Source organism: Bombina bombina, chromosome 1 (genome assembly GCF_027579735.1).
Source record: "Bombina bombina isolate aBomBom1 chromosome 1, aBomBom1.pri, whole genome shotgun sequence".
Taxonomy (NCBI): domain Eukaryota; kingdom Metazoa; phylum Chordata; class Amphibia; order Anura; family Bombinatoridae; genus Bombina; species Bombina bombina.
Window position 1 is genome coordinate 1,511,011,043 of NC_069499.1, and position 13,314 is coordinate 1,511,024,356.

Here is a 13,314-nt window from a genome sequence, read left to right on the forward strand (position 1 = left end):
CCTTGCAGGTAATCCACATATATACTACTAGTGTGTCCTTGCAGGTAATCCACATCTATACCACTAGTGTGTCCTTGCAGGTAATCCACATCTATACCACTAGTGTGTCCTTGCAGGTAATCCACATCTATACCACTAGTGTGTCCTTGCAGGTAATCCACATCTATACCACTAGTGTGTCCTTGCAGGTAATCCACATCTATACTACTAGTGTGTCCTTGCAGGTTTCCATATCTATACCACTAGTGTGTCATTACAGGTGACAAAAGTAAGATAAAGCAATAAATCAGGGCTTTAACAAATTGAATGTTAGTCTCTCTCTAGAGTCTGGGTATGAACCGGGCTGGATATATAATGCTGGTGTCCCTGTATACCCACTTATGTTTAATGATGTCATCGCTATTATGCATTTACTTCTGTCAGCTCATAAACATGTTTGCTTGAGAAGTGCCAGCTATTCTGGGTATCCAAAAGTACAAAGCACAGTATGTAAAATAATGAGGGTGTTGCAGTTTTATCACTTGATCAAAATAAAAAATAAATAAAATAATAATAAAAAAAACTCACAGAAATTCTATTTTCTCCAACATAGTTGTGTCCGGTCCACGGCGTCATCCTTACTTGTGGGATATTCTCTTCCCCAACAGGAAATGGCAAAGAGCCCAGCAAAGCTGGATCACATGATCCCTCCTAGGCTCCGCCTTCCCCAGTACATTCTCTTTGCCGTTGTACAGGCAACATCTCCACGGAGATTGGCTTAGAGTTTTTGGTGTTATAACCTGTAGTTTTTATTATACAATACAAGAGTTTGTTATTTTAAAATAGTGCTGGTATGTTTACTATTTACTCAGGAAACAGGAATAAGACGATGAAGGATTTCTGTTTGTAAGAGGAAAATGATTTTAGCAACCGTTCCTAAAATCGATGTCTGATTCCACACAGGACTGTAGAGAGGAATTAACTTCAGTTGGGGAGGAAACAGTGAGCAGACTTTTGCTGCTTGAGGTATGACAACATTTCTACAAGACGATGTAATGCAGGAAGCAGGTCATTTTCCCTATGGGATCCGGTTAAAGCCATTTTTATTACATAATGAAAAAAAAAAGGGCTTCACAAGGGCTTTTAAGACTGTAGACATTTTCTGGGCTAAAACGATTGATATTATAAGCATATTTTATACTTCATAGCTTTGAGGAATTATTTTATTCTTGGGAATTATGTAAAAATAACCGGCAGGCACTGTATTGGACACCTTATTCTCTAGGGGCTTTCCCTAATCATAGGCAGAGCCTCATTTTCGCGCGCCTCTATTGCGCACCTTGTTTTTGGGAAGCATGACATTGCAGAATGCATGTTGTGAGGAGCTCTGATACATAGAAAAGACTTTCTGAATGCGTCATTTGGTATCGTATTCCCCTTTGGGCTTGGTTGGGTCTCAGCAAAGCAGATACCAGGTGACTGTAAGGGGTTTAAATAAGTAAAAAACGGCTCCGGTTCCGTTATTTTAAGGGTTAAAGCTTTCAATTTGGTCGTGCAATACTTTTAAGGTCTTTAAGACACTGTGGTGAAATTTTGGTGAATTTTGAACAATTCTTTCTACTTTTTCACATTTGCAGTAATAAAGTTTGTTCAGTTTAAAATTTAAAGTGACAGTAACGGTTTTATTTTAAAACGTTTTTTTTGTACTTCGTTATCAAGTTTATGCTGTTTAAACATGTCTGAAACTACCAGATAGACTGTGTTCTGTATGTGGGGAAGCCCAAGGTTCCTTCTCATTTAAATAGCTGTGATTTTATGTGACACAAAAATTATAGAGAAATGATGCCCAAGATGATTCCTCAAGTGAGGGGAGTAGAAGCATGGTACTGCAATCATCCCCTCCTTCGTCTACACCAGTCTTGCCCACACAGGAGGCCCCTAGTACATCTAGTGCGCCAATAACTCCTTACTATGCAACAATTAACGGCTGTAATGGATAATTCTACTTCAAAAAACATTTTAGCCAAAATGCCCACTTATCAGCGAAAGAAGCGCGGACCTGCTCTGTTTTAGAAAATACTGTAGAGCATGAGGACGCTGGATGATATTGGTTCTGAAGTGCCCCCCTACACCAGTCTGAGGGGGCCAGGGAGGTTTTGTCTGAGGGAGAAATTTCAGATTCAGGGAAAATTTCTCAACAAGCTGAACCTGCTGTGATTACATTTAAATTTAAATTGGAACATCTCCGCGCTCTGCTTAAGGAGGTGTTATCTACTCTGGATGATTGTGAGAATTTGGTCATTCCAGAGAAATTATGTAAAATGGACAAGTTCCTAGAGGTCCCGGGGCCCCCCGAAGCTTTTCCTATACCCAAGCGGGTGGCGGACATTGTAAATAAAGAATGGGAAAGGCCCTCATACCTTTCGTCCCTCCCCCTATATTTAAGAAATTGTTTCCTATGGTCGACCCCAGAAAGGACTTATGGCAGACAGTCCCCAAGGTCGAGGGGGCGGTTTCTACTCTAAACAAACGCACCACTATACCCATAGAAGATAGTTGTGCTTTCAAAGATCCTATGGATAAAAAATTAGAGGGTTTGCTTAAAAAGATGTTTGTTCAGCAAGGTTAACCTTCTACAACCAATTTCATGCATTGTTCCTGTCACTACAGCAGCGTGTTTCTGGTTCGATGAACTAGAAAAGGCGCTCAATAAAGATTCTTCTTATGAGGAGATTATGGACAGAATTCATGCTCTCAAATTGGCTAACTCTTTCATCCTAGACGCCACTTTGCAATTGGCTAGATTAGCGGCGAAAAATTCTGGGTTTGCTAATTGTGGCGCCGAGAGCGCTTTTGGCCTAAAATCTTGGTCAGCGGATGCGTCTTCCAAGAACAAATTGCTTAACATTCCTTTCAAGGGGAAAACCGCTGTTTGGCCCTGACCTTGAAAGAGATTATTTCTGATATCACAGGGTGGCAAGGGCACGCCCTTCCTCAGGATAGGTCTTTCAAGGCCAAAAAATATACCCTAATTTTCGTCCCCTTTCGCAGAAACGGACCAGCCCCAAGTGCTAGTGTCCTCTAAGTCAAGGAGGGTAATACTTCTCAAGCCAAGCCAGCCTGGAGGCCAATGCAAGGCTGGAACAAAGGTAAGCAGGCCAAGAAGCCTGCCACTGCTACCAAGACAGCATGAGATGTTGGCCCCCGATCCGGGACCGGATCTGATGGGGGGCAGACTCTCTCTCTTCGCTCAGGCTTGGGCAAGAGATGTTCTGGATCCTTGGGCGCTAGAAATAGTCTCCCAAGGTTATCTTCTGGAATTCAAGGGGCTTCCCCCAAGGGGGAGGTTCCACAGGTCTCAATTGTCTTCAGACCACATAAAAAAACAGGCATTCTTACATTGTGTAGAAGACCTGTTAAAAATGGGAGTGATTCATCCTGTTCCATTAGGAGAACAAGGGATGGGGTTCTACTCCAATCTGTTCGTAGTTCCAAAAAAGAGGGAACATTCAGACCAATCTTAGATCTCAAGATCCTAAACAAGTTTCTCAAGGTTCCATCGTTCAAAATGGAAACCATTCGAACAATTCTTCCTTCATCCAGGAAGGTCAATTTATGACCACGGTGGATTTAAAGGATGCGTATCTACATATTCCTATCCACAAGGAACATCATCGGTTCCTAAGGTTCGCATTTCTGGACAAGCATTACCAGTTTGTGGCACTCCCCGTTCGGATTAGCCACTGCTCCAAGAATTTTCACAAAGGTACTAGGGTCCCTTCTAGCGGTGCTAAGACCAAGGGGCATTGCAGTAGTACCTTACTTGGACGACATACTGATTCAAGCGTCGTCCCTTCCACAAGCAAAGGCTCACACGGACATTGTCCTGGCCTTTCTCAGATCTCACGGGTGGAAAGTGAACGTAGAAAAAAGTTCTCTATCTCCGTCAACAAGGGTTCCCTTCTTGGGAACAATAATAGACTCCTTAGAAATGAGGATTTTTCTGACAGAGGCCAGAAAATCAAAACTTCTAAACTCTTGTCAAATACTTCATTCTGTTCCTCTTCCTTCCATAGCGCAGTGCATGGAAGTAATAGGTTTGATGGTAGCGGCAATGGACATAGTTCCTTTTGCGCGAATTCATCTAAGACCATTACAACTGTGCATGCTCAGCTCAGTGGAATGGGGACTATACAGACTTGTCTCCCGACGATACAAGTAGATCATGAGGATCCAGAGATTCACCTCCGTTGGTGGCTGTCCTGGACAACCTGTCACAGGGGGATGAGCTTCCGCAGACCAGAGTGGGTCATTGTCACGACCGACGCCAGTCTGGTGGGCTGGGGTGCGCGGTCTGGGGACCCCTGAAAGCTCAGGGTCTTTGGTCTCGGGAAGGAATCTCTTCTCCCGATAAATATTCTGGAACTGAGAGCGATATTCAATGCTCTCAAGGCTTGGCCTCAGCTAGCAAAGGCCAAGTTCATACCGGTTTCAATCAGAACAACATGACGACTGTTGCGTACATCAACCATCAGGGGGGAACAATGGAGATCCCTGGCGATGGAAGAAGTGACCCAAAATCATTCAATGGGCGGTCGAGACAATCACTCCTGCCACCTATGTCTGCGATCCACATCCCCAAGGAGTGGAAAATTGGGAAGCGGATTTTCTGAGTCGTCAGACATTTCATCCGGGGGAGTGGGAACTCCCGATCCGGAAATCTTTGCCCAAATTACTCAAATTGTGGGGCATTCCAGACATGGATCTGATGGCCTCTCGTCAGAACTTCAAGGTTCCTTGCTACGGGTCCAGATCCAGGGATCCCAAGGCGACTCTAGTAGATGCACTAGTAGCACCTTGGACCTTCAAACTAGCTTATGTATTCCCCGCCGTTTCCCTCTCTCCCCAGGCTGGTAGACAGGATCAATCAGGAGAGGGCATCGGTGATCTTGATAGCTCCTGCGTGGCCACGCAGGACTTGGTATGCAGACCTGGTGAATATGTCATCGGCTCCCACCATGGAAGCTACCTTTGAGACGAGACCTTCTTGTTTCAAGGTCCGTTCGAACATCCGAATCTGGTCTCGACTCCAACTGACTGCCTTGGAGATTGAACGCTTGATCTTATCAAAGCGAGGGTTCTCAGATTCTGTCCTTGATACTCTTGTTAAGGCCAGAAAGCCTGTAACTAGAAAAATCTACCACAAAATATGGAAAAAATATATCTGTTGGTGTGAATCTAAAGGATTCCCCTTGGGACAAGGTAAAAATTCCTAAGATTCTATCCTTTCTTCAAGATAGGTTTGGAGAAAGGATTATCTGCAAGTTCTTTGAAGGGACAGATTTCTGCCTTGTCTGTGTTACTTCACAAAAAGCTGGCAGCTGTGCCAGATGTTCAAGCCTTTGTTCAGGCTATGGTTAGAATCAAGCCTGTTTACAAACCTTTGACTCCTCCTTGGAGTCTCAATTTAGTTCTTTCAGTTCTTCAGGGGGTTCCGTTTGAACCCTTACATTCCGTTGATATTAAGTTATTATCTTGGAAAGTTTTGTTTTTGGTTGCAATTTCTCTGCTAGAAGAGTTTCAGAATTATCTGCTCTGCAGTGTTCTCCTCCTTATCTGGCTGTTCCATGCAGATAAGGTGGTTTTGCGTACCTAAACCTGGTTTTCTTCCCGAAAGTTGTTTTCTAACAAAAACATTACCAGGACGATAGTCGTGCTTCTTTGTGTCCGAATCAGTTTCAAAGAAGGAACGTTTGTTGCACAATTTGGATGTAGTTCGTGGCTCTAAAATTCTATTTAGATGCTATCAAAGGATTTTAGACAAACATCTTCTTGTTTGTTGTTTATTCTGGTAAAAGGAGAGGTCAAAAAGCACCTTCTACCTCTCTCTCTTTTTGGATTAACAAGCATCATCAGATTGGCTTACGAGACTGTCCCGGCGGCAGCCTCCTGAAAGAATCACAGCTCATTCCCACTAGGGCTGTGGCTTCCACATGGGCCTTCAAGAAACGAGGCTTCTGTTGATCAGATATGTAAGGCAGCGACTTGGTCTTTCACTGCACACTTTTACTAAATTTTTACAAATTTGATACTTTTGCTTCTTCTGAGGTATTTTTGGGAGGAAAGGTTTTGCAAGCCATGGTGCCGTCCATTAGGTGACCTGATTTGCTCCTCCCTTCATCCCGTGTCCTAAGCTTTGGTATTGGTTACCCACAAGTAAGGATGACGCTCGTGGACGGACACACCTAAGTTGGAGAAACAGAATTTATGTTTACCTGATAAATTACTTACTCCAACGGCCGTGTGTCCGGTCCACGGCCCGCCCTGGTTTTTTAATCAGGTCTGATAATTTATTTTCTCTTAACTACAGGTCTCACCACTGTATCATATGAATTTCTCCTATGCACATAATCCTCCTTACGTCGGTCGAATGACTGGGGAAGGCGGAGGCCTAGAGGGATCATGTGACCAGCTTTGCTGGGCTCTTTGCCCATTTCCTGTTGGGGAAGAGAATATCCCACAAGTAAGGATGACGCCGTGGACCGGACACACCGCTCAGTTGGAGAAAGTAATTTATCATGTAAACATAAATTCTGTTTTACCTGCATAATGAGAAATACAGTTTGGGAGAATGATAAAAGGTTACAAACTCTTATTTGTTCCATGTAAACAAAGGAGCATGAACAAAAAGTATTGCATTTCTTTAGTGTAGTGGGAAGTGACAAGTAGTAGAGCAGCCATAGGATCTGGCATGGGATCAGTACCTCTAGCTTGCTCCCTCCTTGTCATAGGATCTAGCATGGGATCAGTACCTCTAACTTGCTCCCTCCTTGTCATAGGATCTGGCATGGGATCAGTACCTCTAGCTTGCTCCCTCCTTGTCATAGGATCTGGCATGGGATCAGTACCTCTAGCTTGCTCCCTCCTTGTCATAGGATCTGGCATGGGATCAGTACCTCTAGCTTGCTCCCTCCTTGTCATAGGATCTGGCATGGGATCAGTACCTCTAGCTTGCTCCCTCCTTGTCATAGGATCTGGCATGGGATCAGTACCTCTAGCTTGCTCCCTCCTTGTCATAGGATCTGGCATGGGATCAGTACCTCTAGCTTGCTCCCTCCTTGTCATAGGATCTGGCATGGGATCAGTACCTCTAGCTTGCTCCCTCCTTGTCATAGGATCTGGCATGGGATCAGTACCTCTAGCTTGCTCCCTCCTTGTCATTGTATCTGGCATGAGACCAGTACCTCTAGCTTGCTCCCTCCTTGTCATAGGATCTGGCATGGGATCAGTACCTCTAGCTTGCTCCCCTCCTTGTCATAGGATCTGGCATGGGATCAGTACCTCTAGCTTGCTCCCTCCTTGTCATAGATCTGGCATGGGATCAGTACCTCTAGCTTGCTCCCTCCTTGTCATAGGATCTGGCTTGGGATCAGTACCTCTAGCTTGCTCCCTCCTTGTCATAGGATCTGGCATGGGATCAGTACCTCTAGCCTTGCTCCCTCCTTGTCATAGGATCTGCATGGGATCATACCTCTAGCTTGCTCCCTCCTTGTCTTAGATCTGGCATGGGATCAGTACCTCTAGCTTGCTCCCCTCCTTGTCATTGTATCTGCATGAGACCAGTACCTCTAGCTTGCTCCCTCCTTGTCATAGGATTCTGGCATGGGATCTGTACCTCTAGCTTGCTCCCTCCTTGTCATAGGATCTGGCATGGGATCAGTACCTCTAGCTTGCTCCCTCCTTGTCATAGGATCTGGCATGGGATCAGTACCTCTAGCTTGCTCCCCTCCTTGTCATAGGATCTGGCATGGGTTCAGTACCTCTAGCTTGCTCCCTCCTTGTCATAGGATCTGGCATGGGATCAGTACCTCTAGCTTGCTCACTCTTGTCATAGGATCTGGCATGGATCAGTACCTCTAGCTTGCTCCCTCCTTGTCATAAGGATCTGGCATGGGATCAGTACCTCTAGCTTGCTCCCTCCTTGTCATAGGATCTGGCATGGGATCAGTACCTCTAGCTTGCTCCCTCCTTGTCATAGGATCTGGCATGGGATCAGTACCTCTAGCTTGCTCACTCCTTGTCATAGGATCTGGCATGGGATCAGTACCTCTAGCTTGCCTCCCTCCTTGTCATTGTATCTGGCATGGGACCAGTACCTCTAGCTTGCTCCCTCCTTGTCATAGGATCTGGCATGGGATCAGTACCTCTAGCTTGCTCCCTCCTTGTCATTGTATCTGGCATGGGATCAGTACCTCTAGCTTGCTCCCTCCTTGTCATAGGATCTGGCATGGGATCAGTACCTCTAGCTTGCTCCCTCCTTGTCATAGGATCTGGCATGGGATCAGTACTCTAGCTTGCTCCCTCCTTGTCATAGGATCTGGCATGGGATCAGTACCTCTAGCTTGCTCCCTCCTTGTCACACTGGAGCAGTTTTTAGGTTCTAGACCCCTCATCCCACCCCCTCACTGCGGTGCTATTTGAGTTGAGTGAAGCGTTGTTAGCACTATGCGCTCAAAACAGGTGGTGGTTGCTCCCTCCCTATTGCTCGCTGCCAGCCCCCCCACCGTAACAGGGCTGGTAACTTACTTTTTTCAGGCGTTGCGTAGCCTCCAGCTCCCTCATTTCTTAATGCAGACTCTCAAGCAGGGTCGCTCCCCTTACAGCTACTACTGCTGTCTACTGGTATCTGACCAATCTGACCCTGGATAAAGAGAGCTGTGTCAGCCCTGATTCATTTACGGATGGTGCCCAGTCCTCCCATAAATCGTTACAAACTATAGAAGCAGACCATTCCACACAGCCTGCTAACTGCATTGATCACAGTGGTTTCCTCCTTGGCGTTGCTTCAATCAGTGATCAGTGCAGTTAGCAGTCTGCTTCTATAGTTTGTAACGAGTGGGTAGTTGAAAATAAAGTCGCCAAACTTACCGTTGAGATGCTCCTTCCACCTCCAGTATGAGCCACATGTGCATCCTCATTTGCCTCTTCAAACAGTACTGCTTTTTGGCGCTCTGATTTGTAAATGCTCCTTGTGAGGCGCAACCTTAATTAAAATGTGCGTGGGGCCTCACAAATTACTGTGCGGGCACGCTGCCGCGTTCATTAGAGGGAACATTGCCGTAGATATTTAGTAACACCATGTTTAACTGTGCAGGCGTACATCTATATGGCCACTTTAATAAAAAATACTAGTAATTTAGTCCTCCCTCATCGAGTGTGCACGTTTCTAATGACGTAAGCACATTCCACACATTCTTTTCAAACATATGTGGAGTGCGATTACATAGTTGTGGGCATGCACACATTGAGGCAGCAATCTCGACGGAGCACCCAGTTCCTAAGCATACGTCCCTGCTTTTCAACAAACTATACCAAGAGAATAGAGAAATTGATAATATAAGTAAATTAGAAAGTTGTTTAAAATTGCATGCGCTATCGGAATCATTTTAGATCTCGTATTCCTTTAAAAGCAAATGTTTGAAAAGGAAAGCTTTTCATGTAATAATTGTTTATTTTGTTTTTCCTAGAAAATATTTGTCATGCCAAACATGGATGATGTTTATGTTAACATAATGCATTCAGCAATGGACCCACGTTCCTCAAAGGAAGCAGAATCAGACGTTGCAGATGGCTCCATAAAATGTGAAGAGCGGCTGTTTACAGTATTGTTTATTTGCATATTTTTATTTGTAAGTTTTTTCGCTGTATTTTGTTCTCCAAAACCGGACCTCTGCAGGTTCAAAGTTAGCCAACAGCAGTTATCCTATGATTTAGGTGCAAAGAACACTAACTGAAAAATGTATTAGGGAATTCCAAAAATAATTCTATTGTAGTTTGGTTTCTCACCATTATGCCAACAAATCATCTTTATGTAGATTTAGCTATAGAGATGTCATTGCAATGTGTATTTGTCACTTTTACACAGCTGCTTCTTTCTGGGACCGGACAACAAGCATTAGAAAACCCCACTTAACTGCATGGTGGTCAGGCCATGTTAAAAGCAGTGCTTAGTATAGCAAAAGAATAACTGCATAGTATAGCAAAGAATAACTGCATAGATTAAAGGAGGGCAAAATTGGCGTGGACTTTTGCTAATGATCATTTGTACATATTGTACTAGTGGAGCCGGGTAAAGCTTTCCTTTATGTACATAACTACCTGATTGTCACATAATTATATATGCAGTTACAGCTTGTACGCATAATAAGAGGGAGTACATGTTGTACCTGTGTAAATAGTACAGGTGACGCTATAATGTATGTGGTGTGTGTGTATATTTTCATTAAAATTATGGTGTGGAGATTACATCTATATATATGTATGTGTATGTGTATGTATGTGTGTATATAGTATATAATGTATGTGTATGTGTATGTATGTGTGTATTATATATATATATATAATATATACTATATCCCTGGCTCCTAAAATCTTGGGGTTAACCCATACATCTATATACAAATGTCACTGTCTCTGGCTCCTAAGTTTTAAACTGATTTGTGGACCCTCATTTTATATTTATATATATACATACACACACACACACCATTTTTTAAACATATACACACCATATTCTTTGATGATAAGCTTAGATGCTGATAAACATAAAGGTTTTTTTTCCTCTATTGTCTGTAAACATACCAGGGTTTGTGCTGTTGGCTATCTTTGGACCTTCATAGGACAGTGCCCCATGCTTTTTTTTTTTGTCTAAATAATTCATATAATATAATTTTAGTTGTGTCATTGACATGTGCAATGAAGGAGAAGGGTTCCTTGCTATTTTAGGTAGAAAATTATGGTGGATGCTATTTCTGACGATAAAATCTAATAGGCCTTGGGTGCAAAATTGAGATTTGTCAGCTATTTCAGGTTGGTAAGCAATTATATTTCCATAGCTGATCACCGTCATGAAAAGAAGGTAAAACGCTGTCATTTTCTACATATTTTTGGCCCATGCATAATGGCTGCAACAAAATGGTCCTTTGTATATATTAAAACCTGAATCGTAAGGCTTAATATTTTATGTGGAGCTTTTTCGTTCTCCTGGCACAAATCAGAGCAGAGGTGAGATTAAAGGGACACTAAACCCAATTTCTCCAACATAGGTGTGTCCGGTCCACGGCGTCATCCTTACTTGTGGGATATTCTCTTCCCCAACAGGAAATGGCAAAGAGCCCAGCAAAGCTGGTCACATGATCCCTCCTAGGCTCCCGCCCTACCCCAGTCATGTCTCTTTGCCGTTGTACAGGCAACTCTCCACGGAGATGGCTTAGAGTTTTTTTAGTGTTTAACTGTAGTTTTATTATTCAATCAAGAGTTTGTTATCTTTGAAATAGTGCTGGTATGTACTATTTACTCAGAAACAGAAAAGAGATGAAGATTTCTGGTTTGTATGAGGAAAATGATTTTTTGCAACCGTCACTAAAATCCATGGCTGTTCCCACACAGGACTGTTGGAGAGCAATTAACTTCCAGTTGGGGGAACAGTGAGCAGTCTCTTGCTGCTTGAGGTATGACACATTCTAACAATGACGATGTAATGCTGGAAGCTGTCATTTTCCTATGGGATCCGGTAAGCCATGTTTATTACGATCGTAAATAAGGGCTTCACAAGGGCCTTATTAAGCTACTGTAGACTTTTTCTGGGCTAAATCGATTCATTATTAACACATATTTAGCCTTGAGGAATCATTTTATTTGGGTATTTTGATATAATAATATCGGCAGGCACTGTTTTAGGACACCTTATTCTTTAGGGGCTTTCCCAAAGCATAGCAGAGCCTCATTTTCGCGCGGGTGTTGCGCAACTTGTTTTTTGAGAGGCATGGCATGCAGTCGCATGTGAGAGGAGCTCTGATACTTAGAAAAGACTTTCTGAAGGCGTCATTTGGTATCGTATACCCCTTTGGGCTTGGTTGGGTCTCAGCAAAGCAAGATACCAGGGACCTGTAAAGGGGTTAAAGTCAAAACGGCTCCGGTTCCTTTATTTTAAGGGTTTAAAGCTTCCAAATTTGGTGTGCAATTACTTTTAAGGCTTTAAGACTACTGTAGGTGGAAAATTTGGTGAATTTTTGAACAATTCCTTCATGTTTTTTTTCGCAATTGCAGTAATTAAAGTGGGTTCAGTTTAAAATTTAAAGTGACAGTAACGGTTTTATTTTTAAAACGTTTTTTTGTACTTTGTTATCAAGTTTATGCCTGTTTAACATGTCTGAACTACCAGATAGACTGTGTTCTGAATGTGGGGAAGCCAGAATTCCTTATTCATTTAAATAATGTGATTTATGTGACAATGACAATGATGCCCAAGATGATTCCCTCAAGTGAGGGGAGTAAGCATGGTTACTGCATCAGTCCCTCCTTCGTCTACACGAGCTCTTGCACCTCAGGAGGTCCCTAGTACATCTAGCGCGCCAATAGCTCCTTACTATGCAACAACTTAACGGCTGTAATGGATAATTCTGTCAAAAACCAGTTGTAGCCAAAATGAACACTTATCAGCGTAAGCGCGACTGCTCTGTTTTAGATACTGAAGAGCATGACGACCGCTGATAATAATGTTTCTGAAGGGCCCCCTAACCCCAGTCTGATGGGGCCAGCGGAGGTCTTTGTCTGAGGGAGAAATCTACTGATTCAGGAACATTTCTCAACATGCCTGAACCTGATGTGATTACATTTAAATTTAAGTTGGAACATCTCCGCATTCTGCTTAAGGAGGTATTATCCACTCTGGATGATTTGTGACAAGTTGGTCATCCCAGAGAAACTATGTAAAATGGACAAGTCCTAGAGGTGCGTGCCGGGCTCCCAGAAGCTTTTGCCTATACCTAAGCGGGTGGCGGACATTGTTAATAAAGAATGGGAAAGGCGCCGGTATTCCTTTCGCTACCCCTCCCCCCATATTTAAAAAATTGTTTTCCTATGGCGACCCCACGAAAGTGACTTATGGCAGACACGTCCCAAGGTCGAGGGGAAGCGGTTTCCACTTTAAACAAACGCACCACTATACCCATAGAGGATAGTTGTGCTTTCAAAGATCTAGGATAAAAAATTAGAAGGTTTGCTTAAAAAAGATGTTTGTTCAGCAGGGTTACCTTCTACAAACCAATTTCATGCGTTGTCCCTGTCGCTACAAGCCGCATGTTTCTGGTTTCGATGAGCTGATAAAGAGCGGGTCGATAGTGATTCTCCTCCTTATGAGGAGATTATCGGACAGAATCAATGCCTCTCAAATTGGCTAATTCTTTTACCCTAGACGCCACTTTGCAATTGGCTAGGTTAGCGGCTAAGGAATTCTGGGGTTTGCTATTGTGGCGCGCAGAGCGCTTTGGTTGA

General features: G+C 43.4%; 1 protein-coding gene across 1 annotated transcript in view; it reads left to right on the top strand.

Moving 5' to 3' along the window:
- The window catches only part of TEX2 (testis expressed 2), a 487,045-nt gene extending 476,842 nt beyond the window's left edge, over nucleotides 1-10,203 (top strand). Inside the window, exon 12 of the mRNA XM_053708096.1 lies at nucleotides 9,507-10,203. Within this exon, the coding sequence (XP_053564071.1) occupies nucleotides 9,507-9,773 (267 nt within the window). The 3' untranslated portion in view covers nucleotides 9,774-10,203. The remainder of the gene's footprint in view (nucleotides 1-9,506) is intronic.
- Nucleotides 10,204-13,314: the final 3,111 nt, after the last annotated feature.